The sequence below is a fragment of the Ursus arctos genome, unplaced genomic scaffold (assembly GCF_023065955.2).
Source record: "Ursus arctos isolate Adak ecotype North America unplaced genomic scaffold, UrsArc2.0 scaffold_1, whole genome shotgun sequence".
In the NCBI taxonomy this organism is placed as follows: domain Eukaryota; kingdom Metazoa; phylum Chordata; class Mammalia; order Carnivora; family Ursidae; genus Ursus; species Ursus arctos.
The window spans coordinates 4574385-4601106 of NW_026622763.1; the positions used below are offsets into that span (position 1 = coordinate 4574385).

The following is a 26722-nucleotide window of genomic DNA, read 5'->3' on the forward strand; positions in this document are numbered from 1 at the left end:
TGGGTCCAGCCAGCCCATCTATGGCCTGGGAGGCTAGGTGCTGCTCAGAATTGGCTCTCACTTGCTTGGGGGCCTGTCCCCACATTGTGCTGCTCCATAAGCCCACCTCCCTTCATCCTGACAGCCTGCGTGCAGTGAGGGGCCTGGCCCAGTGCACAGGGGAGAATGCCACATACGCCAGACATCTGCCCGCCTTTCCCACCACCCCTGGCCTGCCCAGCCCACGGCACCTTGTCAGCGATCTTGATGAAGAGGCTGCAGCCTTCCCAGGAGGCCAGCTGCAGCCTGGTGGCAACGCTCTGGCACACGTCCCGCACCCGGGTGTAGGTGCCCACCTCCAGCATCTGGGCAGAGAGGAGCGTGTGAATGTCTAAGGACCAGGCTCAGCCTGCGATGACCCCTCACAGCCTGGGGCTGTTTCTCCTTCAGATTGGTGGGAGGGGCGCCTGGGTGGCTCCGTTGGTTGAGTGTCCAACTTGTGATTTCAGCTCAGGTCATAATCTCGGGGTCCTGAGATTGAGCCCCGTGTCGACTCCATGTTCAGCAGGGAGCCTGCTTGGGATTCTCTCTCTCTCCCCCTGTCTCTCTGCCCCTCCCCCTGCTAGTGTGTGCTCATACAGGAGCTCTCTCTCTCTCTAAAATAAATAAATCTTAAAAAAAAAAAAAAAAAAGATTGTCTGGACGTGCCCTAGCCTGAGAAGGAGAAGCCTTCCCTTCTAGAAAACTGGCCGGATGCTTACATTGTTCGGTCAGAGTGCACTGTCTTGGGGGCCCAGGAGGCTTGGCCTTTTGAACTTGCTTAGGGAGCCCTGCAGCCGGACTGTGGGAACTTTCCCTTGTGGGACCCGTTGTCTCCAAGACTGTAAAGGCCACACAGCTGCTGGGAAAGACTGCAAGGGAGCATGGTCCTTGGCCCTCTGCCCCTCACTGCCGCCACTCGGCTGGGGCCTCTCCATGCAGCTGGGGACTAATGTCTCCCCTCCCACCTCTCCTTCCCTGTCCCCAGCAGCCAACAGGGGCTGGGTCCACAGGCACACCTAATGGCAGCACCTCTTCCCCCATGCCCCAGGGCAGCGTCAGAAGCCCGTGGGGGCCCCATGCCCTGGCACTCAGCACACTGCCCCACCCTTGTGGCCTCCTCTCTCCTGTGCCTTGGCCAGGAGTTCCCCTCTGTACCTTCGGGACCTTCCTGACTTCCTGCTATACTGGCAGCACCCCTTCACCCCCGGGGCAGCCCCTGCCTGCACTGGCCTACAGTGCCCCATATACCTTTGGGACTTCCTGCCACCCTAGCAGCACCCCTGTGGGGTGGCCCCTCGCTGTGCTGGCCTTGAGCACCTGAGGGCGCAGGGCACTTAATGTGTGATGGGCAGGTAGGAGATGGTGAAGGTGAGAGGCCCACTCTAACCCTGAAAAACAGTGTCAGTCTGCTTCTTTCGGCTTTCTGTGGGTAACCACCGTGCGGAGGGGCTTCTCTGGGTGCTGCAGGCCAGGAGCCTGGGAAGCCAGGCCCTCCAGGGGGTGGGGCACGGGCTCACCTCGCTAGTGTCGTTGGGGAAATAGATCTTGTGGCAGATGCGGGAGATGTTCTGCTCCATGGCCTCCACCTCCACCGGGTGTGGGGGCTGCTTCCGGGGCCCTGTCCTAAAGCAGGACAGGGCTGAGCACGCCACCCTACTACCCCCAGCCCAGCCCAGCCCAGGCCCCAGCCACCACCTCCAAGCTAAACTTTGTGCCAGACACAAACAATAAATAACTTTGCAACCCCAGTGAAGGACGTAGTACTCACGGGCTGCCCCAGCCTGGGGTGCTCAGCACCAGGCCCAGAGGCCAGCCTGGACTCATTTCCCAGGTGTCCCGCAGTTCTGAGGAGGCTGAAAAGGCCTGGGACACACACGGGAAGGGGACCTGGGCGGAGCACTGGTTGCCAGGGAGAGTTGGGTTCTCATTCTCACACAGCAGGGGCATCAGGCTGGAGTCAGGGCCCCCACAGGGCCTCTCTAAGGGCACCCACCTCCCCCTCCATAAGCATGGCCAACCCACCCTCTCCCAAGCCACCCAGGGCAGGTGGTGTGGATGACAGTCAAGGCAGAGCCAAGGGAGAACTGCCCCACAGTGGGAGGGCTGGCCACATGGATTGTCAGGGACTGGCGTCTGATCCTGGCCACTCTGCCTGGGCAGGGTGGGGAGATGGGTGGCTTTGGGCATCGAGGTCATACTCCGGCCTCCGGGCAGTTCTCTCTGTGCCCCGGACAGGAAGCCGTTGGGGGTAGGGAGAGCTCATGGCTGAGACTGAGCCTGTCAGCAGCCCCCACTGACCATCCAGTCCTCTCTGAGACCTTCAGAGCCTCACTCTCCAGCTTCTGCCCAGCTTGCTGGGGCCTGGTCCTCCTCTTTACATGGACACCAGCTCCCGGAGAGGACACAGAATCTGGCTCCACTGACAAGTGTCCGCACTGGACCACGAGCTCTGGAAGGGCCAGGTGGGCCCGTCAGCATCCCCAGGCGGATGCTGCTGAGGGAGTAGGGGCTGGCAGGCTCACCTCAGGATCCTCTGGATGCGGCGGCTGCAGTCGGGGGCCAAGAGCTTCTTCCTCCGCGTGTCCACGAACTTCTGCGCGTGGGGCAGCAGTGCCTTGCCAGGCGGGAAGAGGCCGGTGCAGAGCCACAGCAGCTGCCAGCCCCGCTCCTCGCTATACCTGGAGGTGGCAGGCCCTGTCAGCCCAGAAAGGGCCCCTCTAAAGGCCCAGGCCATCCAGGCACCTTGGGGTGAAGGGGTGTGAAGCCTTCCTGAAGCCATGGACAAGGAAGCCTGCTGCCTAGTGACCTGATGCCTCCAAAAGCTTTCACATGCATAAAATGGGGAGGGGGGACCATTGTGCCCATTTGATGGAGGAGGGCACTGAGGTATAGAGAGCCCATGGCATGCCCGGGGCACAGAGGAGAAAGGGTGGGAGAAGGTAGAGGCCAAGGCAGGTCTATTACCTCCCTGCTCTGACCACCCCCAAGAAGTCAGCAGGACGGGGATGAGGGTCCCCACCTTCCCACCACTACTGTCAGCCCCTGGGCAGGCTGGGTAGCCCCCATGAGCTGAACACTGGGCGCAGCCTCTGGAGGCTAGGGTGAAGACTGAGGGGACCTGGGCACGGAGCTCGGTGCCCTCTGGCCCCATCCCGGCCCCAGCAGACCTCTTGGTGTTGTGTGTCAGCTGCTTCAGGATCTGGCAGTAGACCTCATCCTGCAGGGCTGAGTCCTGGAGGGCCAACGAGAAGATCTGGTCGGTGAGCTCCACGGAGGTCCAGGCCTGTCTCGAAGGGTAGTCACCCATGTACCTGAGGATGGGTGTGGCTGTCAAGGAGAACGTGCCGGCGTGGCTGCCTGTTACCTCTGACCCTGACCCTGGCCACACACTGACCCTGGACCGGCCCCACGAGGGGCATATTGCCCTTGCCCTGTGCTCCGTGGGGCCCGAGCCCTTCACAGTGCAGCTGTGGGGCTGGCGCAGGGTGGGGGCAGGCCGGCTAGGCAAGGATATCGATGAAGATCTGACAGGCAAGGTCCCGGAGCTCGGCACTGGCATGGACACACTTGAGCAGAGGCTGCCGCAGTGGTTCAGGTGAGTGGGCCCACAGGTGGCCCCGGGTCCGGGCCAGGGGGAACATGGCCCTGCTGACTGTCTCCTTCTCTGGGGCCCTGTCAGGGATGGAGGCTGGGGTGAGGGCCCTTCTTGAGCCTTCTCTGCCGTGCTTCTCCTTCCTCTCCCCGCCCACCTACCGCATGTGCACTGTCGAGGAAGAGACCCAGGCTCACTCCCCCTGCCCTCCCAGGGTGGCTGTGGGAGGGTCAGAGGGTCCCCTTTCCCCGGGGAGGCCAGGTGGACACAGCACCTGCCTCCATGGCCTCCCTGTAACCCCCAGGGAGCACAGAGGGGCTGGCAGGGCCTGGTGGGGGCCTGAGTGGCACCTAAAAAACTCGTAGGAGAATTCCTCCAGGGTGTGTGGCTTGTCCTTGGGCTGCTCCTCAGGGAGTGGCTCTGCGGGCCGCCCCTCCTGGGCTGCCAGCTTCCGCTTCTCTGGTGACATGGCCAGCAAGCTCTGTGGAGACAGGCCTATGAGTTCCACTGCCCACGAGGCTCTTCCCATGGGCTCCTTCCAGTGCCATGGGAGGGGCTGACCACAGGTAGGCACAGGCCCTCCCGTGTCACCTTCTGTGTGACCCGCGACCAGTGACTCAACGTCTCTGAGCCTGTTCCTTTCCCTTAGGAGGGCTTCTCAGACCCACCAGGCTCCCCTTCCCCAGGGCACCTCTCGGGGCACCTCTCACTGGACCCTGCTTGCCTGATTCCCTACCTCCCTCAGGCCCCAGCACAGTGTCACTTCCTCAGGGATGCCTTCCGTGAGCCCCTACCCTATCACTGGAGCCTAGAAGGACGAGTGCTTCTTCTTGGTGGCACTCTGGACACTAGCCATCAGTTGACAGTTTGCCCCGTGCTCGTCGAGGGGAGAGTGGCTATTGGTCTCAGTGCTGTACTGCACGGAGCACACAGTTGGTGCTCAGTACGTGCATACTGGAATGCCTGTCTGTCCTGCCTCTCTGGGGGCTGGTTTTGGGGGCCGGGACGCGTCGTACTTGGAGCTAGGGAGACGTAGGCCCCTCGGAGTCAGGTTTAAATGAGGCTGACAGTGGGAAAGGATGGGTTTGTTCCCAGGACACCCTGGAGCATCTGTGACGTGGAAGTGCTGGGCAAGGCCGTGCACAGACACCATGCCAGCTTCGTGGTCACCCCGGAGAGGCGACGGGGCCGGCAGAGCAGACCTCCCGGCTGTCTGCAAGGTGAGGTCCTGGCCGCTGAGTCAGCAAGCAGGCCACCCCCTCCTGTGCCCATGGGTGCCCCGGCTGAGGACAGATGAGCTTCCGAGTTACCAGCAACTGTGCCGAGGGCTTGGTGACCGTTGGGATGGCATAGAGGCAGGCCGTGGGCACCAGCCCCGTCTTGCCCGTCCTGTCGTTCTGGCCCAGGGTCCAGTGCTCAGAGGCCAGCAGCCCCTGCTTCTTTGTCAGGATCAGCAGGTCCCCCTTCTTGAAGGGCAGGAGGGTGGCGTCATCTGCAATTCCAGGTCACACACAGGGGCAGAAAAGCCACCACTTACCAAGGGCTATGCAGAGGCCACAGACTGCGCTGGCATTTCATACGTTGTCTCCTTTGGCAGGTGAGGAAAGCGAGACACAGAGTGGTGGGCCCGAGGCCACCATGAGGCTGAGTGGTGGCCAGATTCCCAGGCACACAGTCCTGGCAGGCAGGAGCTGGGGAGCTCTGGCTGCAGCCCTAGCCTCAGGGGACCTGCTCTCAGTGCTGTACGCCTCCTGCGCCTGTTTCCTCCTCTGTGAGGAGGCAATAATCCCTCCCTCTTGGGCAGTTTGGGGATGGAATGGGCAACAGGGATGAGGTTTCCAGGCAGACATTTCCTCCTGCCTTAAGACCTGTAAGACCGTTTGCACAGCCCCTTCCTCTCGTCCCAGTGAGCCTCCCCACACCCTCCTGAGGCCCCTGCAGTAACTGCACGGCCTAATTTCTAGGAGCGCTCAGCTCTTGCTGGAGTGCTGGCCTGCAGAGAATGCCTGGCCAACAACTAGACCTCTAGGGCTCAGGCCCCCACCCTGAGCTGTGTGACCCTGGACAAGCTGCTTCCCTTCTCCAAGCTTCCGGTTCCTTGTCTGTAAATGGAAAACAGGGTGGCTGTGGGGATGGTATTCAAAGTTCAGGCTAGTGGCCTGGCTGTTCTCTGCCGGGGGAGGGAGTGGGCCTTTCCCTGAGCTCCCTCAACAACCTTCGCCCTGGGAGCTTTGAGACCACCTCCTTTAAGCCCCTCATTTTGTAGATGGGAAGGCTTTGCCCAATGCTGCCCCCCACTGTGCTTCATGGTCCTCTTTCCCTCTCTCTGCTTGGGTCCCTCCTGGAGCCCTGCCACGTGGCCACTGAGACATAGGGATGAGCCAGCCACCTACCCACTGACCACACGATCCGCCCCTCCCCGCCTGGCTGGGCACCTGTGGCCTTCCTGTCCTGCAGGGCCATGGCGAACACGGACCTCTCCTTCAAGCCCTCCAGAAACATGGCTACCAGCTCGGCGATGGCCACACTGCTGGGGGACATGAACTCGTACTCCTCTTCGTGCAGTGTGGAGACTACCAGCCTCTGCCCACCCTGGGCCTCCCTGTGGGGACAAAGGATGCCACATGACCAGCGGCCTCTCCTGCCCTCCCTGTTTCAGCCCCTTGACAGCCTCAGATTGGGTGACCCTCCTGAGTCACAGAAGACTTGACCAGAGGCACTGGTAGGGCCAAAGTGTGAGCTTAGGTCAACCCACATCCCAGGCACTACTGTGGGTGGTGGGCAAATGACAGCCAGAGCTCAGGGTCCCTTGGGCTTCAAAGGCAGTGGGTGGTGCCAAGCCCCAGTCTGTGGGCTTAGCTCTGGATGGGTCATGAGGTGGCTGGTGTGCAGGGCCACCACAGGGACACAGCAAAGAACGCTGGAGCTGAGATGAGGCACCGGCCATGGTGAGCTTGGGCGAGCTACCTCCTGTCTTAGTTTATTCATCTGCATGCCATGGGGACAAGGGCCCAGCAGGGTCAGCCCGAGGAAGCGGTGGCCATTGCGTGTCCCGCATACTGGTAATGAGTATTATGGTCATGGCCCACTGGGGTATGCTTTAACCAGGGGGGGCTCTGGAAGGGTACAGGCAGGCCTTCCCAAAGAGCTGGGAGACACTCTCAGAAGACAAGAGGCATGCAGAGCCGTGGAGGTGGGGGATCTGAGGCCCCAGCCTGTAATTCTGCTCTGCCACGCACCCAGCCTCGTGCCTTGCTTCCTCTCTCAGATGGTCCGCACCTTCCACGTGACCAGTTCTTGCCCACAAGCAGGGAAGGAGCCTGTACGTGAATGCACACCCAAAGGCTGCAAGTTCTGTGGCCCCTTCCAGGTAGATTTGGGTTTTAAAGAGAAGCCCGAGAGAAGAATGCCTCAGGTGCAGACACAGTACTTAACAGGGTAGTGCCAAACTAGTGGCAGGAGAGGGTGGGGTCCCAAGTCCAGTGGCCACCACACTGTACATGTCCCTCCTCACCCCCGCACCCCAGCCGGGTGTCAGGGACAACGGCCTCCCCCTATCCCTGTTTTTCCCGGAGCCCCCAAGGACTAAGGTTATGAGCAAAGAGAGATTTGAGGCATCTTCCCTTGGGACTCCCACCTGTTGGTGATCAGACTCATGACCTCTGGGAAAGACAGTTCTAGTAGCATCTTCTCCTTCTGGTCCAGGAAGTATATCCCCTTCCAGTTAACCGCCAAGATCAGCTGAGTCTTGGGCAGTCGGGGGCCTGGCCAGGGAGAATAGGGGTGTGAAGTTTAGGCTGGCCCCACGGGGGGCCCTGCCTGCACCCCTCACCTCCATCAGATCCCATTACCGGAGAGTGTGGTGACCTCGAAGAGCCGGGAGAAGAGCAGCGGCCACTGCAGGCGGGCGGCGTCCACCACCTGCTCCTGCACGGCCAGTGCCTTTGCCTGCTTCTGGGCGTACTGCGCCTGCAGGGGGACACAACAGGTCACTTCCATCACTCATCTCCTGGCTTCCCCTCAGAGCTAGTGGCCCAACGCTCACGGTGCTCATTTGCTGGATCGTTCTGTGAAGCCTCTACCTAAAGAGAGGTCGGTGCTGCTGAGGGCTGGCAGGGAGGCTCGGTGGACCGGTGCAGCCCCACGTCACGTGCCCTGGCGGAGGACCATTCGCGGGTGGTTTTGAGAGGGGAGGGAGGCTTGCTCCCTCTTTAGCGTCAGGGTGCCAAAGGGCTGTAATCGGGCTGCGGTTCGTTGCCTCATGGAAAGCTGTGGAAAGCTGTGAGGTGAGCTTGCTCATGCGTGTGTGCTTGGGCCTGCTCCCGCCAACACGTGCGTGCCTTGTGGGACTGTATCCTGCTCTGTGCGGGACGCCTGTCTTGGTGTGTGCCTCTGTGTCCTTGGTACCTTGGTCTGTCTTCGCTGGAGTTCTTCTGCCTATCTGGGAGCCACTCCCAGGGACCTTCATCTGAACCCACCCCCAGTCGACTTTCCCTCCTCCCTCTTTCTTGGTTTCCTCTCCACCTCCCCTCGCCCCTCCCTTTCTCCACTGCTCTGGGTCCATAGCTGCCTATAGTGTCCGATGGAACTTTCTTTTTACTATTTGCTGAAAAAAATGTTATTTCTCTTGTTGCCAGTTTAAAAAGTGGGTGGGTAACATTCACACCCTGGATTGTGGAATGTAAATGGATGCCTCATATCTGAAGGGTGACCTGGCAACCGGCAACATGTATCAGGAATTGTGGAATGTTCCTACTCTCTGAAATCTCCTTCCTAGGAATCTATCCTGCCAAGAAACTGGCAAGCGTATAAAAGTTGTATCTACAAAGTGGTTCACCTTGTTGTTTTAATAGTGAAAAATGGAGACTGACCTTATGTTCATCAGTAAGAATCAGTAAATTATAATTCGCTACTACAGTACTATGCAGCCATTAAAAATGAACATGAAAATAAGAAGAAAAAAGGGGAAAAAGAAATTAAAAAAAGGGAAAAAATGAACATGAAGATTAGTATGTAGTGACATGGAAATATGGCCCCATGCTACATGGTTAAGTGAAGAAGCAGGTTGAAAGCTGCTGTATGATATGCTCCTATGTTTATTTTTTAAAAGGTGAATCATTCCTCTCTCTCTAATTGTATTCCTATCTCTGTTGTGTACACATGAATATGGTTTGGAAGCATCTATACCACAATGTTAAGATGCATGGGCTCACTGATATGATATTATTGGTGATTTTGCTTTTCTCTTTGTATTTGTCTATATTTTCTGATGTATTTGGCAAAGTAAGTGGTTTTAAGTGGTTTAATGAAAAAAATCTGTGTACCTATGTTCACTTTGGAGAAAAGTGGTTGGGTAACATTTCCTAATTCTTTTACCCTCACCCCAACTCTCCCTTCCCAAATTACAAAGCCACTTCTTAGTCATGTTCATTTGGGTTCACATGAACCCTCTGGTCCCCCCCTCATATAAGCCCTAAAAGCCCACGGTCTCTCTCCTGTAAACACATCCACTCAGCCTGGGAAACGCCAAAAATGACCAAGTGGGCTTTGCTTTCCCAAATTCCTATCACCAAGAACTGTTTCCAAGAGATGCTAATGGGCATCTTGTAGAACAAAGGTTTGGTGGTCAAATATGTCTGGGAAAGGTTGGGTTAACAAGCAGGCTTCTCTACTGCAGGACTTGTCAGAACCTTTCGTAAGTGGTTATGCACTGTGACTCCCTAAGAGCAGGACATGGAAAGCTGTATTTTCCAAACCACAGGTGCACGGGACCCTTGTCCACAGGCCCCCTTGGGGCACAGCCTTTTCATGAGGCAGAATGCAGACTACGTTCGTTGGCCATCCTCACCGTCCTTCTCAGAATTTGCATGGCCCCTGCTGCCTGAACCACTCACCTGGGGTTCACCTCCCCACCACTGGGTTGGCAGCCCCTAACAAGTAGGTACAATGCTATTTTCTTCTTCTGCACTCCCTGTCCTGCCCTTTTGTGGTCCATTGCACCATGGGGATAATTGAGGTGGGCACAGGTATTAACCAAAGGGAAACTCCCCATGCACAGCTCTCCTGCAGGAGGAGCGGCAGTGAACAGTGAGCCGGGCCCAGAACCTTAGGCCATGCTGCTGAGCTCAGCACCCCGGGAGGAAGGAGGCTCTTATGGGTGGCAGGTTTGGGGAGGGTTGCCCCTGTGGCGGGGGAAGGGAGGCACGGGGACTGTGAATCAGATGATGCATCTTGGCCATCCCCTCGTGGGGTGACGTTTAGGGAGCAGCGGAAACCCTCTCTGGTGTGGGTGATCCTGAGGACGCAGGTGTGTGTTGGTGGGGAGGTGGAGGCACAGAGCCCCCCGGGAGGAGCTATGTTCACATGGTGCAGGCTGACCAAGTAGGGGGAGAAGATGGGCAGCCCCCCTGCTGCCCAGAGCCTGTACCGAGGGTACAGGTGTGGTGTGCAGTTGGCAGCTGTGGATGCCCACTTGGGCCAAAAGGCTGAGGCCCAGCCAGACGCTGCAGTAGAGATGAGCACGGGGATGAGCTGCCCCAACTCGCCCGAGATGCTGACTGGAAGGAGGAGGGACAGCAGAGTGGGCCTGCGACAGGGAGCTGGACTGACCGAGATTGTTTAAATCTCAAGAGGTAGAGCTAGTCTAACTGGCAAGCCAAAGTCTCCCGTTCCCCAGTGGGAGGCCTCCACCTGTCTACACACCTAGGGCCCCTGCCCCAAAGGAGGCCACAGAGCCCAAGTGCCCAGGCTCTGTGGAGGCTGACCTTGGCAAGGGCGGCAGTGACGAGGCTAGCCCACTTCTCTGGCGGCTTTGTCCTGTACAGCTTGGAGGGGACGCAGCTGTGCAGCAGCTCCTGGATGGCCTCGCTCCCCACCGACGCACCATGCTGCACATAGCAGTGCTGGGCCAGCAGCTGTACCAGCTCTTCCTCCTGCACAACCCGGGGACAAACAAGGGGGTGAGGGGGGAGGAGCCCACCTCCCCCAGGATGTCCCAGCACGGTGGAGAATACCAGCCCTCAGGCAAGAACCAGGAATATGAGCAGCCACCTGTCCTGTCACCTCTGTTAGGTCGGACCTGTCCCTTCCCCAACACACTGGAACCACAGCGTGCCTAACGGGCCCAAGTAGGCTGCTGTCCTGCTGGCAGGCGGGAACTTCCCAGCAGCCTCGGCCCGAGTCCTGCAGGCCCTCGGCTTGAGGACAAGGGCTGATCCCCCATGCCACTCTGCCAACTCTCAGGCAGACAGTGAGTGTGGGGGAGGGAGCTCTGAGGGCTGGGTGGAACCCCAACATTGCTGTCTGAGAAGGGCAAGTCCTTTCCCCTGTCTTACCCAGTGTTTACTTGTCAAGGGTGACACCCCTGTGTGGCTTCTGCAAGGATTCATTTGGGTAGGATCCTGTGTAAGGCACCAGCATGGCCCAGCACGGGGCAGGACTCCCTGCTTCAGGAGCCCCATGTGTGCCAGGCAGCCCTCTTCTCTCTGGAACACCAAAGCCTGCAGAATCACCTAGCCTCTCTGGGGCCTGTCTCTGTGGCCCCTGCCTCTCCTTGCCCACTGCCCAATTTCAGGCAGGCCTCCAGGCTTGCTGCAGCCAGCTCTGAGCCTGAGAGCAGTGTCCTCCTGTCTCAGGCATGGGAAGGTCTGCAAACAGGTGTACTGCTGCTCTGAGGACCAGGACCTGGATGCTCACGACCATACACTAAGCTCTGGCTCCTCTTTGCACTTTCCAGAGGGCCTGAGCCTCAGAGGTGACATAATGTTCTGAGGTCCCACTGCCAGGAAGAGGCACAGGTGGGATTGGAACTTGAGCACTAAGGCTCTAAGGCCGCCTTCCTGCTGCCCCACGAACAGCTGCCGTGGTGAAGCCAGGTGGCCTGGGGCTGATGGGAGGCCTCCCCTGCCTGTGGCTGGTGTGTCGGACCCCAGAAGCCTGAGCAAACGTGGTCCAAGGGAGGAGGAAATGGGGACCAGGCTGGGAGGGGACAGCAGCATGCCCAGCAGAGGGGCCTGGGGACCTGCACTCCGAGAACACATTCCTGGCCTCTGCCTCCTGCCTCTCCCTTCTCCACATTCCTCACATCCCATTCTGTGGGGTGCTCCCTTATGGCCACACCCCAGGTCTGCCCTGGAACACGGTGCTCCCCCAGGCTGTCTGATGGGTCCGTCTCGTGGCTCTGGGGGCAGGGGAGTCCCCTCACCTTCTCAAAGGTGTACTCGCCAGACCGGACCCCGTGCATCACTTGGCAGTAAATGAGCTGGGTACTGACGGAGTCCTCCTGGGAGTCATGCCAGGGGGTGAAGAACTCCTTCCGGAAGTAGATGCGCCAGGGCGCGTGGCGCTCATTCTCGCCCCTCTCCCGGGCCAGCTGCTCACACTGGCCGACCGCATCCATCACGTGGTCGCGCCCGCTGCCCAGGGACCAGAACTGAGGCCAGAATCAGGGGCAGCGGGGGTTAGTGACTGCTGTGTGCCAGGCCCCGCAGGGAAACCCACCCTCGGGATGCACGGGTGGAAGGGTGTGCTCAGCCAGTCCTCCGGGAACCCGAGGGCTTTCCCCACATGGGGGCATAGCCTGCCTGTCATGCTGAAACATGGCTCCCTACAGGCCCCCTCCCAAAGGAGGCAGGGATTGATGGCTAAGGTTGGCATGCTGGGGTTGTAATACTTGGATTGGTTGGCCAGCATAAGCCTGTCTGAGCCGGCGGCTGTGGGCGTGGGGGTAAGAGTGTCTGGCTGGGAGAAGATGTGAGGTTCAGGTGGGGCTCTGCTGGTGTGACCCTCTGATCTGGGACACAGGCGTCTACGGCTCCCTGGCACAAGGGGGCTTCCAGCAAGATGTGTGAGTGCCTGGTCTACATGTGGGCTACTCAAGTGTGGCAGGGGACCTACAAGATGTGTGTGACACTAGGGCCAAGGTATAGCCACTGGGGTGGGTATGTGGGTGTTCAGGCAGGACAGGTTACGTGTGTGTGTGTGTGTGTGTGTGTGTGTGTGTGTGTGACAGGGGCAACAGTGGCCAGGTTGACGTGGTAGGAGGGCTTGAGTTAGCCTGGGTGCATGAGGGAAGTAGAAGGTGGATGGGGCACCTAGTGGTACCTTGTCATACACGGCCACCTGGAGAGAAAAGCCCAGGTGGTCGCTGAGACCCTGCTTGTGGGCGATGTGCCGGCAGACTTCCCGAGATGTCGAGGCAGAGTCGACCATGACCGTCAGGCTCTCTCCAGTCTCCAAGGCAACGTGGATCGGGATGTGCTTCTTGGACTTGACTGCCTGGGGACAGAGGAAGACTCAGGTCCTCTGTCCTGGAAGCCAACCCACCATCTCTCCTCTCCCCAACTGGTTCCTATCCCCATGGGTCCCTGAGCACCAGGCCTGCTGAAGCCCCACCCGGCTCGGCACAGAGTTAACAGCAGTCCAGCCAACAGCTGCTGAATGCTGAGCTGAGGAACCAGCAGCGGGGGAGGGCAATACCGCCCGCAGTGCGCTCGGTATTTGTGTCCTTCTCTGAGTCGGCCTCGGTGGTCTGTGGAGTGCAGCCTGCAGGCGGAAGGCCCCATTTTAACATGAGAACCCCGAGCTTTGGGGAGGCTAAGTGTCCCAGGATCACAGAAGGTCAGAGAGCTCTTGGAAATCTCCAAGTCCTGGACTCAGAGACATGATGGGTCCCTTGAAGCTACTGTTCCTCTCTGCCCATAGCAGGGTGTGAGCACACCCACACACTGGCTGCAGGTTCACGTGCAACTCCAGGGCCCAGGCGCAGAGCAGGTGGAAAAGGGGGAAGAAAGGGGGCCTGGACTTGGGTGCCTGGGTGAGAATGGGAAGGGGTGCAGCAGGAGGTGACCCCCGGGATAGGGCACCATGGGACACAGGGAGTGAGTGCCTTCCAGGAGCCGCGGGCCCCCTCAACCCTGTCTGTGTCAGAATGACCCTGCCCGAGAACACTGCAAGAACACACAGATAATGCAAACAGCAATGCCATGAAGGATGTCCAACTCGGAATGGTCACTGCCTTCTTAATAAAATGCAAATGTCCTTGGGAGGGTTAACACTTAATCCAATTAGCAGTCATTCACACCATAAGGCTAAGATTTGTCTTTCCCTTTAGCTAGTAGGCTCCAATAGATGTGGGGAGGGCACTCTTGAAGCCTGGGCCATGCTTAGGGAGGCTGAGCCCCAGCGTGACCCATAGGGACCACAGGCACAGAAGGCACCAAGAGAGATGGAAGGGCCCAGAGGACACACTTCCTGCTGGCAGGTGCTAGAGGAGCCATGGGGGCTGGCAGCATCCCACACTGGTGGTCTCCCCCGCCCCGCTGGCCCCTACCTGTAGCTCCAGCCAGGTGGGGGGTTCCATGCGCACCCCGTTGGCATAGGTGCGTTTCAGGCGCTCTGCGCAGAAGGGCCCATAGCCAGCTGGCCCTTGACCAATGAAGTTCAGCAGATACTGGTGGGTGAGGGAGGGAAGGGGAGGAAGACACTTAGAATGGAGGCCACTTTCCACTTCCGCCCAGATTCTAAAAATCATAAACCTCATCGTAACTAAGTGAGGTGATGACTGTGTTAACTGACCTTACTGTGGTAATAATTTTGCAATATATACCTATATAAAACCACTACACTGTACACCTTAAATTTAAATCTGGAAAAAATAAAGATAAAATAATAATATTCAGTGCTGGCAAAAGTCTGTTGAGATGGGCACTGTCACACACTATGAGAAGGAATATAAATCGGCACAGCATTTCTGAGGACCAATTTGTCACTCTGTTTTAAATAATGCATGGTTGGAAAATGTGCATACTTTTTGACCCAGTAATTCAGACCTGTCTCTATATATGGTGTGTATGGTGGAGAGCAACAGGGAGATGGGCCCTAAATGTCCATCAGCAAGTTAAACGCTCCCTGGGATAATTATACATAGATGGCATTTGGGAAAAGTTTACGCCACGAGAAGACACTTACGGAGGTAAGTGAAAAATGCAGCAGAGTCAATGTTTAAAACACGTTTGACAAAATCTGCTGAAAATCTTTTTGTCTCACAGATTTTGTGAGGAGATGCCGCCTGGAAGAATTTGCTGGTGGCAGGAGTGGACTCCGTGCCCAGGGCAGACGGCCTGTGACCACACCTCCTGCTGTCCCTGAAGGGACACGAGAGGAAGTGAGACGGTTTCTTGTCTGGTCACAAGTATGACCCTGTAACACCACAAAAGGCCAGGAACAACAGAAGGTCCCCCTGGGTGTGGCGATGACTTTTGTCCTCTTTTTAGACTGGCTGCATTTCCCACATATTACCCTTACAGTCAGAACCAAAGCTCTATTAAAGCAGCGAGGCCGGGGATTTCTAGCACGCGGGAGCACCTGTCAACACCCCACCTCCTGTTTTAGTTCTGAGGACTAGAGGGAGACGTGACAGCCAGTCTCCAGTCGGTGCCCACTCCTGGGACACCTTCATCTTTTCATCGCACATTTCACTGACCACCTCACTGTCTCCTCAGAATAGCCATCTTGGTGCCTGAGCCCAGACCTGAATAGGGGCCGGAAGGAGACAGATCCAGAGTCTTCTTTTAAAGACAGGGAAACTGAGGCCCAGAAGGCATACTGCCCACCCTGGCCTGCCGGAGCAGGGGTGGGATTTCTGGACCTGCTCCAGAGCCCAGAGCCAAGCCATGCTTGCTGTAACCCACCCCCCGTCAGCCCCTGCCCTGGGTCCTCCCCACCTTCATGAACCTCTCGGAGGGTGGGAAGCAGCCCAGGCAAAGGCTGAGCAGGATCCAGCCCCGGGCCAAGCTGCTGGTTTTGAAGTTCTCCGACAGCTGCTTGCAGATCTGGCAGTAAATCTCGTCCCTGAAAGACACACACCGCTGGGAGGCCAGCCCGGGGACTGGCTCCCTGTGAGGAGACACAGGGCACACAGCTCCTTCTGTGCCACTGGGTGGGGTCATGTACACATGGCCACCTCCAGTCTCCTGACCTCCAGCTGCCTTTGCTGGGCTCCCCTGCCACATCCCTGCCCACCGTGGACCCTGTCATCTCCCAGGACTGTGCCACCTCCAATGTTTTTCCAGGGCTCTGTGCACCCACTCTCCTTGGACCTCATTTTCTACCTCCTCCCTCACCCACTCTGCTCACAACACCTGGGCCTTCCAGCTGGGGGGCGTGGCTGCAGGGACTGCCCAGGGGTCTCCAGGCAAGCCCCGCCCCCAGCGGCCCCGCCCAACCTAATCTGCTCCTTTCCCCAACTTCACCATCATCTCCAACCTTCTCTCTCACCTTGAGGCCCAGTCCCTCCCCCCCCACCACAGCCATCCCCCCAACTACAGAAAGGAGTGGAGATCCCATGGAGAATCCCTCCACTCCTCCCCTCCTGACCAGTTCCCATTTGCACAGCCTCATAAGCCTCTCTTTTCTGCCTTCTCTGGTGGAGGGGGCTCTCCTGGGTCCCTTCCTGCTGACCCAACCCTGTATCATCTTATACAAGGGTTCCCTTAGCCTCTCCAACCTCAAAGTATCCAGAGGTCAGCATCTTTCTCCTAATTACTCAGTGGTGTGATGATGGTAAATGTTTAACAACGAACTCTCCTAGAGGAAAAGCTCTGTTTGTTGCATTTGTCAATTTTCTATGGTGTAAATATTCCCACTAATGACAATTTCAAGCTACTAAAATGATGTCACTGAACACAGAGTTGGGAAGAGATGATTACCATCAGCTCTCATAGGCCAGTATAGTCAGCTCTAGCCACCTCCTCTTTCTGCAGTCTCTACAGGTACCACCATCAACCATTTCACTCAAATTGGAAGTCTGGAAGCCCTCGTGACTCCTCCCATCAGCCAGCCACCTACCATCTGTCTCCTGGATATTTTCTCTGTCCCCCTTCTCTGCTCCTGCAACCTGGGCCATCCCTCACCAGCTCTCTTGGAACCTCTGCAGCAGTGCTCTCCTGTTCTCCCATCCCCAGGCTCTATCCCTCCATGTCATTGCCAGTGAGACCTTTCTGGAATTCAAATATAATCATGGTCTTCTCTTTCTTAAAACTTTTCCTTACTACTCCTAGAATTGAATTTAAACTTCATGCCCCAGCAGTGACAAATCACTTGGAATTCCAGACCCTCAGGCTGTTTCAGGATTCTGTGACCCTGTTCATCTTCTCCCTCTGTCTGGTGAACATGCTTCCTCCTTCCTGCCCCACCTGGTCTAGGAGGGATTATGACTAGTCCTTGGTGCTCTCACTGGACCCCCATCTTAGCACAAGCAGTTATTGTTGGTCTCTGCCTTCTCCCATGCTCCCCACTAAAGAGTGAGCTCCCAGAGGACACAGACATGTTGTCCTCATCTCTGCATCCCCAACCCTCAGGCCTGGCCCTAGCAGGTACTTAATAAATGCTTATCACCATTTGCAACAACATGAATGGAACTAGAGAGTACTATGCTAAGCAAAATAAGTTAGTCAAAGACAAATACCATATGATTTTACTCATGTGGAATTTAAGAAACAAAACAGATGAACATAGGGGGAAGAAAAGGAGAGGCAAACCAGAAAACAGACTCTTAACTATAGAGAACAAATGGAATGTTGTTAGAGGGAGGTGGGTGGGTGATGGGCTAGATGAGTGATAGGTATTAAAGAGGGTAGTTTTTGTTGTGACGAGCACTGGGTGTTGTATATAAGTGATGAATTGCTAAACTCTACACCTGAAATTACACTGTACATTAACTAAGTGGAATTTAAATAAAAACTTGGAAAAAACCCTTTTATTGAATGTGTGGCTGGATGTGGAGTGGGCATTTGCTTTGTCTTGGAATCTGACTAAGACCCCAGAGCCAAGGACAAACAGATGATAATACTCAACATTCTAAAGAGATACATTCTTGTAGAATTTACCAAAGATGGCAGAACCAGTCTAGCTACTGCCATCTCCTGCATAAGAGAAGATGAAAAATCTGAAAGGCAATTCCTGGAAGGGACTTCATAGGAGTAGAGAGATCTTTGGCCCATCTCTACTCCCTCCAAGTGATGGGGAGCTGGGGGGACCCCAGGAAAACTGTTAATAGAGATGGGGCTGTCTGCCAGGGAGGAGATCCATCTCACTCCCTATCTGAGGCATGCTAAACCCCAGAAGCCCATTGGTCTACCCCAGAGTACTGGAATGGGGCACAATGACAGAGTTCTTAGAAGTACTTGACTTATGTATGTCCCAGAGACACAAGTTAGGGGCCTCCACAAAGAAGAGACTAGCATCTGCTTCCTCCTGGAGAATTCTAAACTACCCCTGATGGGAGAGAGAACAGACAGGAGCTGGGAGTTATGCTTGGTGTGGCAAGCATGGACAGGCTTCCTGTTGACTAAGAGGATGCCATAGAAGAAGTTGGGACTCAGGCATCGTGATGGGCTCCCACACAAGCAGGCAGCCCATCATTCCAGAAGATCCCAGCACTAAGAGGTTGTGGTATGTTAGGGGCTAGATTTGAGAGCAAGTCTGAATGGGTCACTGAGAGGGTCAGCCCCAGCTAGAGGACAGCACGGTGTGTAAGTGCCTCTAGAGGTATCTGAAGAACCCATAATACATCTCATTTGGACACAGCTTATACATGCCTACCATCTTGGAGGGTATGGTCGTCAGTGAGGATTAACCATGAGAGAACTAAAAATAGAACGAAGTTAGAAGAGTTGCCATGTTGGTGTCACACAGGCAGCTAAAACTGGGGGAGAAACCCTACAGCCCTATTGTCTTGAACAACCAGAGGACTGAGTTTGGGGTACCCAAACCCAACAGTTGAAAGTGAGAAGGGAAATCCTGGAATGAAGAGAACCAGAGAGGAAGAGTTCTCAATTTTGCGTATAAAATCTTCCTAAATCTCTGGCTGGCCCCTGATGTACACATGTGTGGGGCAGACTCCAGGAATCCCAGCAAAAGCTAAAATAACTGACCATGGATTCCATCTGCTGCTCACTACAGGCAGACAAAGTTGGAATCCAGCCAAGTTAATTGCCTGCCAAAACAAAAGTTAACACTCTTTGAAAGAATATAACAGATTCCAGAGTCTCTAAACACATCATCCCCAGTGTCTAGGATACAACCCCAAAGTAATATAATTATGAGGGAATAACAGTCCAGTATTGGATGTGCAAGGAAACAGAAAGACATGATCATTCTCAAGAGGAAAGGCAGTCAATGGGAACTTACCCCAAGATGACCCAGATATTGGATTTAGCAGAAGAGGTTTTAAAACTACTGTCACTGCTCAAGGACACAAAGGACATTATGCTCATAGTGAATAAAAGAATGAATAAGAAATCTTGACAGAGAAATAGAAACTATAAAAAGAACCAAGTACAAACTCTAGAGCTAAAAAATATAACATCTGAAATAAAAATTTTTTTTTACCTGGGTATAACAGCAGACTAGGGTAAATAAGAGAAATATCATTTAATCTAAAGATAGATCAATAGAAATTATCCAATCTAAAGAACAGAGAGGAAAGCAAAGAAAGAGGAACAGACCCTTAAGGACCTAAAGGATGATATCAAAGAGTCTTACATATGTTTAATTAGAATTCAAAAGAAAAGAGAAAGAGAATAACATAGAAAAAAGTATCTGAAAAACTAATGGCCAAAATTTCCCAAATTTGGTAAAAAAAAATAACCCAAAATATATAAACCCTTAAAATATAGTAGTCTGTTTCTGAAAGCAGTATACACATTTCTTAAAATTTATATGAAAAGACAATTCCTGTAGAGTAATATATATATTATATATATATATATGAGGAATATATATTATATATATGAATAGGAATATATATATATATATATGAGGAATTTACTCATTTACAAGCCCCTGCATAAAAGTCTATTATAAAATGAATCACTACTCCATAATAAATCTTTTCTCCTAAAACTTGCTTTTACCCATGGGTTTTAACACAGAGCAAGTGGAGAACTCTTCATGGTTATAATATCTATTCCACTCAGACCTAGGCCGCAGGCCCCAGGACAGGGAGCAGGGAGAGGACAGGGTGTCTTAGTGGGGCAGGCAGAAGAGAAGGCTGTGGCCATGGACTCAGAAACAGTGAGGGGGTCTGATGTTCTAGCTGGGGGTGAGGTGGGAATGGGGACTGACCTGAGGTTACGCCGCAGGATCGCATAGCCCACAATGAAGTGCACCTTCTCCAGGTTGGACATGGGTCGGTCTGAGATGGGGCCATCAGGCTCAAATGACTCCTCTCCAATATTTAGCTGGCTGGTTACCTTGAAACCCAAAGGAGGTAGTCAGGACAGCTGTAATTCTCCCCATTTGCAAAGGAGGAAACCAGGCACAAGGAGGGAAGCAAAAGCTTGGGATCCTGTGGCAGCCCCACAGCAGGGCCGGAAGCAGACTAAGGCTCCCTTACCCTGGGCTCACCTGGCCTGTGATCCTGGAGGACCGCTTTAGCTTCACGGAGGAGATGTCCTTGTTCCCTCTGTCCCTGCGGCTGGGCCTCTGTGGAAGGAGACAGTTCCTGAGGCAAGGTGTGCCAGGCCAGCATGTTGCTGATGCTGCTCGCCCCACAGCCACCTAGACAGAGCTAGTGTCCACCTCTCCCAGCCATTTCCTGGCCCCATTTGCACAGCTGTGTGCAGCCCTGCATCTTGGCTGAGCTGTGCAACACTTGTAGATACACACCCTGCTCTTCACTTCCAGGTCAGGAAACAGACGCAAGGGGAGTTGAGAGACTACACAAACCTACTCACCTAACTGGCCCTCAGGGAGGGCTCAGGACCATCCTGATTCCAAAGCCTGTACCTTTGCCAGTAAAGCCCTCCAAGGTAGGGCCGGGTGTGAGCCCAGGTGCCCAGGACAGCCCTGGGCCATGGTCATTCTCAGTGAAAATTTCATGGATAATTTGGAATACCCTCTGCCCCCTGTAAGGTGGGAGCTTGGAGCTCTGCCAGAGGATTAGAAGAATCTAGGCTTCAAGGCCTGGGCTGGGTGGGGGGGGGGGGTTGTCTCCTACTACTAGGATCTGTTCTCCTGAGGCAGGAGTCCCACCTTGTCCTGAGGGCATCATGAGAAATTGCTGCCAAAATTAGAGCTCAGTGTGGGACTGGGCTTGGGTTGGGATCAGTGGGGTTGGGGTTGGGGTAGAACACTAGTTTGCCACACAGGGACGCGATGCAAAACACACAAGCAGGCGAGGGTGGACAAGTCTGGCTCGGCTCACTGCTCCTGTGGGAGGCACACAGCAGGTGCTTAATAAATGTGCATAGGAAGAAAAACTTGAGATGTGACTTCTGGGAGGCCAGTTCTGCTTCTCCCTGTGCTCACCCTCCAGAGGTAGAGTGGCTGGACCACCACCCAGGGTCCTGAGTGACCCCCAGTGATTCACACCCCCTAGCATTACTACCCACCACAGCATGTGACTTAGGAGACTAGGCATTGCAGCTTCCTCTCTTAGTTCACTTAGTCTGGGGAAGTCCTATGGTGAGAACACTGGGGCAGCCCTGTGGAGAGGCCTGTGTGACAAGGACCTGAGGCCTCCTGGCAGCAGCTGTGTTAGGGAGCCATCTTGGAAGTGAATACTGGACTTCTGGTCCAGCCTGGAGATGACAACAGCCCTGTCCGTGGCCTGACTGCAATCTTATGACAGACTCTGAGTCAAGACAAACCAGCTCAGCCGTTCTTGACCCTCAGAAACTGTGTGAAATAATTCATGTGTACTGTTTCCAGCTGTTAAATTGGGGGGGGGGGGTAATTTGTTACCCAGCAATAGATAACTAATATGCAAAGTCAATGTTTCTAGAGATCCGGGGTCCGGGCGTAACTTGGGCAACTTCCCACGTAACTCCTGGACCAGGTCTGGCCATGTGATCTCAAGCCGCAGACTCCCTTGGATTTCTATGCACTTAGTCTGCACACAGGACCCTGCAGGTGTTCTGCCCTGAGCGGAGTCCCAGACCCTGGATGTATGGGGTGCTGTGAAATTGTGATTTATAGTAAGAAATATATATTTTGTCTTCATCCCCATTCCTGTCACACAGCTCCTGAAACCCTTGGAATTTCCTGCAACAAAGGTGTCTTTTGTTATGTTAACGAAGCGACTTTGAGAAACACCTAATGACGGGGGCTGGTTGACGGTGGAACCAACCCTGTGATGGGGGGCGGGGGGGATTAGAGCTTCCAGTCCCCTCCCTCCCACCTCTACGTCTGGGGAGTGGAAAGGGACTGGAGATTGAGCTTGATCAACAAGGGCCAATGATTTATTCTTCATGCCTACGTAATGAAGCCTCCCTAAAAACCCGAAAGGATGGAGTTCAGAGAACTTTGGGTTGGTGAACGTGTGGAGATTTTGGGAAAGTGACACGCTGGGAGAGGGCATGCAAGCTCCACCTTCTGTCCAAACCTTGCCCTGTGCATCTCTGGCTGATCCTGGGTTATATCCTTTTATAATAAACTGGTAATCTAGTAATTAAAGTATTTCCCTGAATTCCGTGAGTCGCTCTAGTAAATTAATCAAACGCAAGGAGGGGGTCACGGGAATCCCTGATTTGTAGCCTGTGGTCAGAAGGTGACAAGCCATTCTTGCGACTGGTATCTGAGGCGGGGAGGGGGGGAGGGGGGGTGGTCCTGTAGGCCTGAACCCTTACTCCGGGATTGGACACTGCCTTCAGGTCAATAGTGTCACAGTTGAATGGGATTGTGGCACACCCAGCGGGTGTTGGGGAATTGCCTGGTGTGGCGAAAATCCCCCCACATTGGAACTGGTGTCAGAATTATAGGGCGTCCTGGGGCTCCTGCTGCTGGTGGGTCCCAGTGCTGTCACTGCTGTGTAATTCCTTTGAACTATTCTCGGTGAGTTCCATTAAGATTACATCATGAAATTGAAGCCTTGGGAAGGACTTCTGACCAAAAGTGGATGTGGGCAGGATAGACCACAGGTCAAAAACTTGGTCTCTGAATTCACTGGAATGGATTCAAAGTCCAGTTCCGTCACATACTCGCTGTGATCTGGGGGCAAGTCGCTTCACTTCTCGGTTCTTTCACTGTAATAAACTTCCTAATCCCTACCTCATAGAGTTGGCTTCCCTGGGGGTTAACTGAAGAGCAACAATTGGTACACAGCAGGCTGTCCATCAGTAACAACACCAGTTGTTATCAATGTTCTGTGCGTTTGAATTCTGTTCAAGTCAAACCTAAGATCCAGAGCCTGGAAGACCCTTTTCAATACTGACCGTATCACTCAAAAACTCCTGGGCATAATGCCTGACTCATGAGTTCCTGAGCGCAAGTCAAAGGTTCAGTGGCTGACACTCACTCCACGTCCTGCCCACTTCCGGTCCGGCTTGCATGGGGTCTGCCCTGCCCCGCCCCCCTCACACCACACACCTGCGTAGATCCGCGGTGCTGCGGAGGCTGGGTGCTGTTCTCTCTGCCCAGGGTGTCGTGGATCTGCTGTGTCACTGAGCCGCCGTGCAGGCCGTTCCTGGCAAAAAGCACTGGTTCTGGAAGGTCACCCATGAACCTCAGGATGATGCTCCACACGGCCAGGGCGGCCTGGGGAAATGGAGACAGAGGGCTCAGCTGGAACGCAGCTAGCAGTCCGGGGCCCACAGTGATCCCTTCCCTTCCTCGTTCCCTCTGAACCAGGCGGAGGCCTGAACCACTAGAAAGCAGAGAACCACTGGGTACCGAGCAGTCAGCATCATTCTCATGGTAGAGCAGCGGGTATCGGAGGGGCCGCCGGATGTGTGTGTGGCTGGCTGATTTCTGGAAGTAGGTTGCAGCAAACTTGGGGAAGGTGTATTCGTCCAAGCCATCCATATCGTCTTCAGACTCTTCCACCATGGGGACCGTGTCCAGGTCAACCTCGGGCAGCTTCTGGGTCCCTGCTTCCAGATCCTGCGTGCCAGGGAGAGGGAGGGTCAGGGGTCAGCTGTCCCTTCAGGTGCTAGCTGGCAGGGTATACCTCTCTGGGGGCCAAGGAGCCCCAAGACAGGTCTGTCTGATTATCTGCATGAACCACTGCCCCTTGTGTCTGAGACCTCTTCCACCAGCTCACCTGGTCAGGCTGCTCCTCCTGCAGAAGTGTACTCAGCTGCCTGACTGTACAGCCTGGGGTGTGTGTGCGTGTGTGTATGCATGTGTGTGTGCGTGTGCACATGTGCATGTGCGCGTGCATGTGTGTGCATGCCTGCGCATGTGCATGTGTGCATGCGTGTGTGCGCATGTGTGTGCACGTGTGCACTTGTGTGCGCGCGCGTGTGTGTGTATACATGCTTAGGGGGAAGGCATGAACACCTGTGGGTGGGGGTGCCTAGGTCACCAGGTCTCAGGGCCCAAAGCTGAGTGTGCTGAGAGCCCTGGGGCCCTGCTCCCCTCCTGACCTCCCCCCTCCTCCTTCAGACATCGCTGCCAGTGCTCCTTAGTTTTCGGTGTTCACCTGCCCCCACATCACATTCTGCGGAGCAGCAGCTGCAGCCCGCTCTGGGAGGGGGTTCAAATACAGGGTGGGAAATGCTGCCTGGTTGAAAGCCCCAAAGCATTGGCATGTTTAAGTTTCTAGGAAGTCTCCTAGGTAAGAAACCTGCTTAACTTGAAGAGGTTTGGCCACAGAAACTCATGCAGAACACACTTCATCACTTCTTCTGCCAGGTCCCCCAGCCGAGTCTTGGCTTCTCTGTGATCCTGGAGGCTAACTGCGGTCAGGGACTGAGCAGCGTCCTCCCATCCCCTGCCAGGCCGGACCCCTGAGTGACAGGACCCACCTTACCTCAAAGCGCTGTGGGGCCTGGCCCTCCTGCCCTCCGATCATGGACGGGAGGAAACCGAACACTTGCTCCACCATCTCCGTGTCCGTGATGGTGTCGTAGATTGACTTCCGCTTCCTGGTGGGGAGAGCAGTTTGGCTCTTCTGCTCTTCAGTTGGGATGACCAGAGGCCCCTGCGCATACACCCCATGGAGCAAGGTTACCACAGGTCCAGCGGAGGCAAGTACCTCACAGAACCTAACTGAACCTCTTCCTGATGTCATTTGTTCAAATCAGTAAGTTTTCCTCTAAAATCCTACAGTTTAATAGCTAGTGTGACTAGAGATCAACCACCCTGGGCTTTTCGTTTCCCATGGAGAATCAGGGGTCCAGAGAAGGAAGGCTGCGGGACATGGCCCCTGAGGTCCTCCTGCCTCAAACCCCAGGGGCCACCAGAACCTAGCTGCCTACCTGGTCCCTCCACTCAAAATGCACCAAGGCTCCACTAGGACAAGTCCCTGGGCCGGTACTAACTAGTGCACAGGTGAAGCTGATCTGTGGTCTGTCTGGGGCTACATGGGAGCAGAAGCCTGCAGTGGACGTGTCCGAGGGTCTGCTGTCTTACTTGTCCTGGCCACCGCACTAGTAATGTGCTCAGCAGACCCAATTTTCATCTACAGAGCAGGTGTAGACTTCATCCTAGCCTTTTGCTTATCACAGTTTCCAAATGAGCAAGTTCTGAGGAGAGAGGTTGACTCTTGGGTGCCCGCTGGAGGAAAGGGGATCACAAGGCTGAAATTTCAAAATGCAGGCATGTGCACCTTGCGCCACTCCCCTGCTCCCTGCCCGTCAGCCTCTCCTGCCCAGACACTCAAAGGCTCCTCTTGGAATTTCTCTACCCCAGAAGTATCATGCCATGGCCCAGTCACCAGGGGCCTTTGCCCTCCTCCACGGAACTATGGTCTCCCATGGCTCATCTGGCCCTGGTTTTCTACGTCATTCAGGGACTACATCAGGACTACGTCATTCAGGACTAGTCCTGCTGAGAAACCGTCCCCAAGGCTAAGAGGAGGGGATCAAGGGGCTCAATTTCCGGGTTCCAGGTATAAGGCCATCCTGCTGACATGATGCCTCTTCTATGCCACATCCTGCATGCTCCTGGGGTGACCTAGATGTCCCAGATGGCGTGAGGACCTGCTGCAGTAATAACTTTGGACACGGACGGAGGGCATAGGAGTGTCTGGTGAGAGCTCTGTCCTGCTGCTCGTCCCTCCTGACTGCCTTCCTGCTATGGGTCCCAGTCAGCCCTCACCAGCCTAAGAGGGCACTGACCACCTACATTGGCTTTCTGCTGCCGGAAGTTCCGCCGGGCAGCCATGCCTCTGGCATGCGCCTGTATGACCACCACTGCCCTCCTTTTGGCCTGCACTTGCTGGCGCACAAGGTAGCCCCTGCACAGCGCCTGCAGCTGGACCATCCTCTGCCGCATGGTCTGGTACTGCTTTGCCAGCAGCTGGCTCCGGGCAATGGCTTGCAGCCGCTCAAAACCCAGGATGATCTGTGGAGGCAAGAGGGACAGACACTCAAAAGGAGGCCTGGGCCCAGCAGGGTAAAGGGCATGGAGAAGGCCTTCCCAAAGGGACAGACAGAGAGGGAGGCAAGTCATACACCCCAGGAGACCTCGCAAATTAGCTTTACAGTTGTCTGCTTTTTGGCAAAGGGGTAGTGCTAAAATTTTATGCACCTACAAGCATGAGCATATTAAATGAGTTATTACTTGCAAAACATTTAGAACAGTCCTTGGCATGCAAATAAGTGCTAAATAAGTATTGTTAAATGGCATAGACAATAAAGTGCTCTCCTGGTGGCCACTGATGAGAGAATTGGTTTGGATGTCACGTGGGTGATGAGATTCCAGGGGCCTTGCTTATCACACCCAAAGCTAAGTCCAGCCAAATTGTCAGAAGCTAGCGTACCTGTGTGGAGGCCTATGGTTGGCTTCATTAAGCTAATCTCTGGGATCTTTAAAATAAAGAGGAAATAATAAATTGATAAACAACCACTTCTATGCTGCAAACATGCTTTGGTGCACAGCAGTCTCTGAGCCCCTTGACGAGTCTTGTTGGCTTCTCAAAGACCAATCCAATGGGTGCCGGGTGTGTGGGGTCATGCTTCATCCTACAAGCTTGGAAGTTAAACAGACCTGCATCCAAACCCCAGCTCTACTGCTTACTAGCTGTGTGCTCCTAGGAAAATTATTTAATCTCTCTATGCCTCTGTTTCTTGACACATGGGTTGGTTTAACAATTAATAAAACAATGCATGCAAAGCAATGGTAGACTTTCCAGCTGCTATTACATCCTTGTGAGCACAGCACATG

At 54.8% G+C, this 26722-nt stretch overlaps 1 protein-coding gene across 1 annotated transcript in view; it reads right to left on the reverse strand.

Moving 5' to 3' along the window:
* The window catches only part of MYO7B (myosin VIIB), a 90214-nt gene that overhangs the window by 3306 nt on the left and 60186 nt on the right, over nt 1–26722 (reverse strand). The window contains exons 21-41 of the mRNA XM_026510210.4: nt 25682–25900; nt 24366–24536; nt 23285–23494; nt 22982–23149; nt 20021–20098; nt 19739–19866; nt 15337–15463; nt 13944–14063; nt 12716–12889; nt 11817–12044; nt 10378–10545; nt 7465–7582; nt 7251–7377; nt 6049–6215; nt 4924–5105; nt 3964–4094; nt 3536–3693; nt 3189–3342; nt 2544–2699; nt 1539–1644; nt 231–344 (exon numbers count right to left, since the gene is read on the reverse strand). Coding sequence (XP_026365995.2) covers nt 231–344; nt 1539–1644; nt 2544–2699; nt 3189–3342; nt 3536–3693; nt 3964–4094; nt 4924–5105; nt 6049–6215; nt 7251–7377; nt 7465–7582; nt 10378–10545; nt 11817–12044; nt 12716–12889; nt 13944–14063; nt 15337–15463; nt 19739–19866; nt 20021–20098; nt 22982–23149; nt 23285–23494; nt 24366–24536; nt 25682–25900 — 3204 coding nt within the window. The remainder of the gene's footprint in view (nt 1–230; nt 345–1538; nt 1645–2543; nt 2700–3188; nt 3343–3535; nt 3694–3963; nt 4095–4923; nt 5106–6048; nt 6216–7250; nt 7378–7464; nt 7583–10377; nt 10546–11816; nt 12045–12715; nt 12890–13943; nt 14064–15336; nt 15464–19738; nt 19867–20020; nt 20099–22981; nt 23150–23284; nt 23495–24365; nt 24537–25681; nt 25901–26722) is intronic.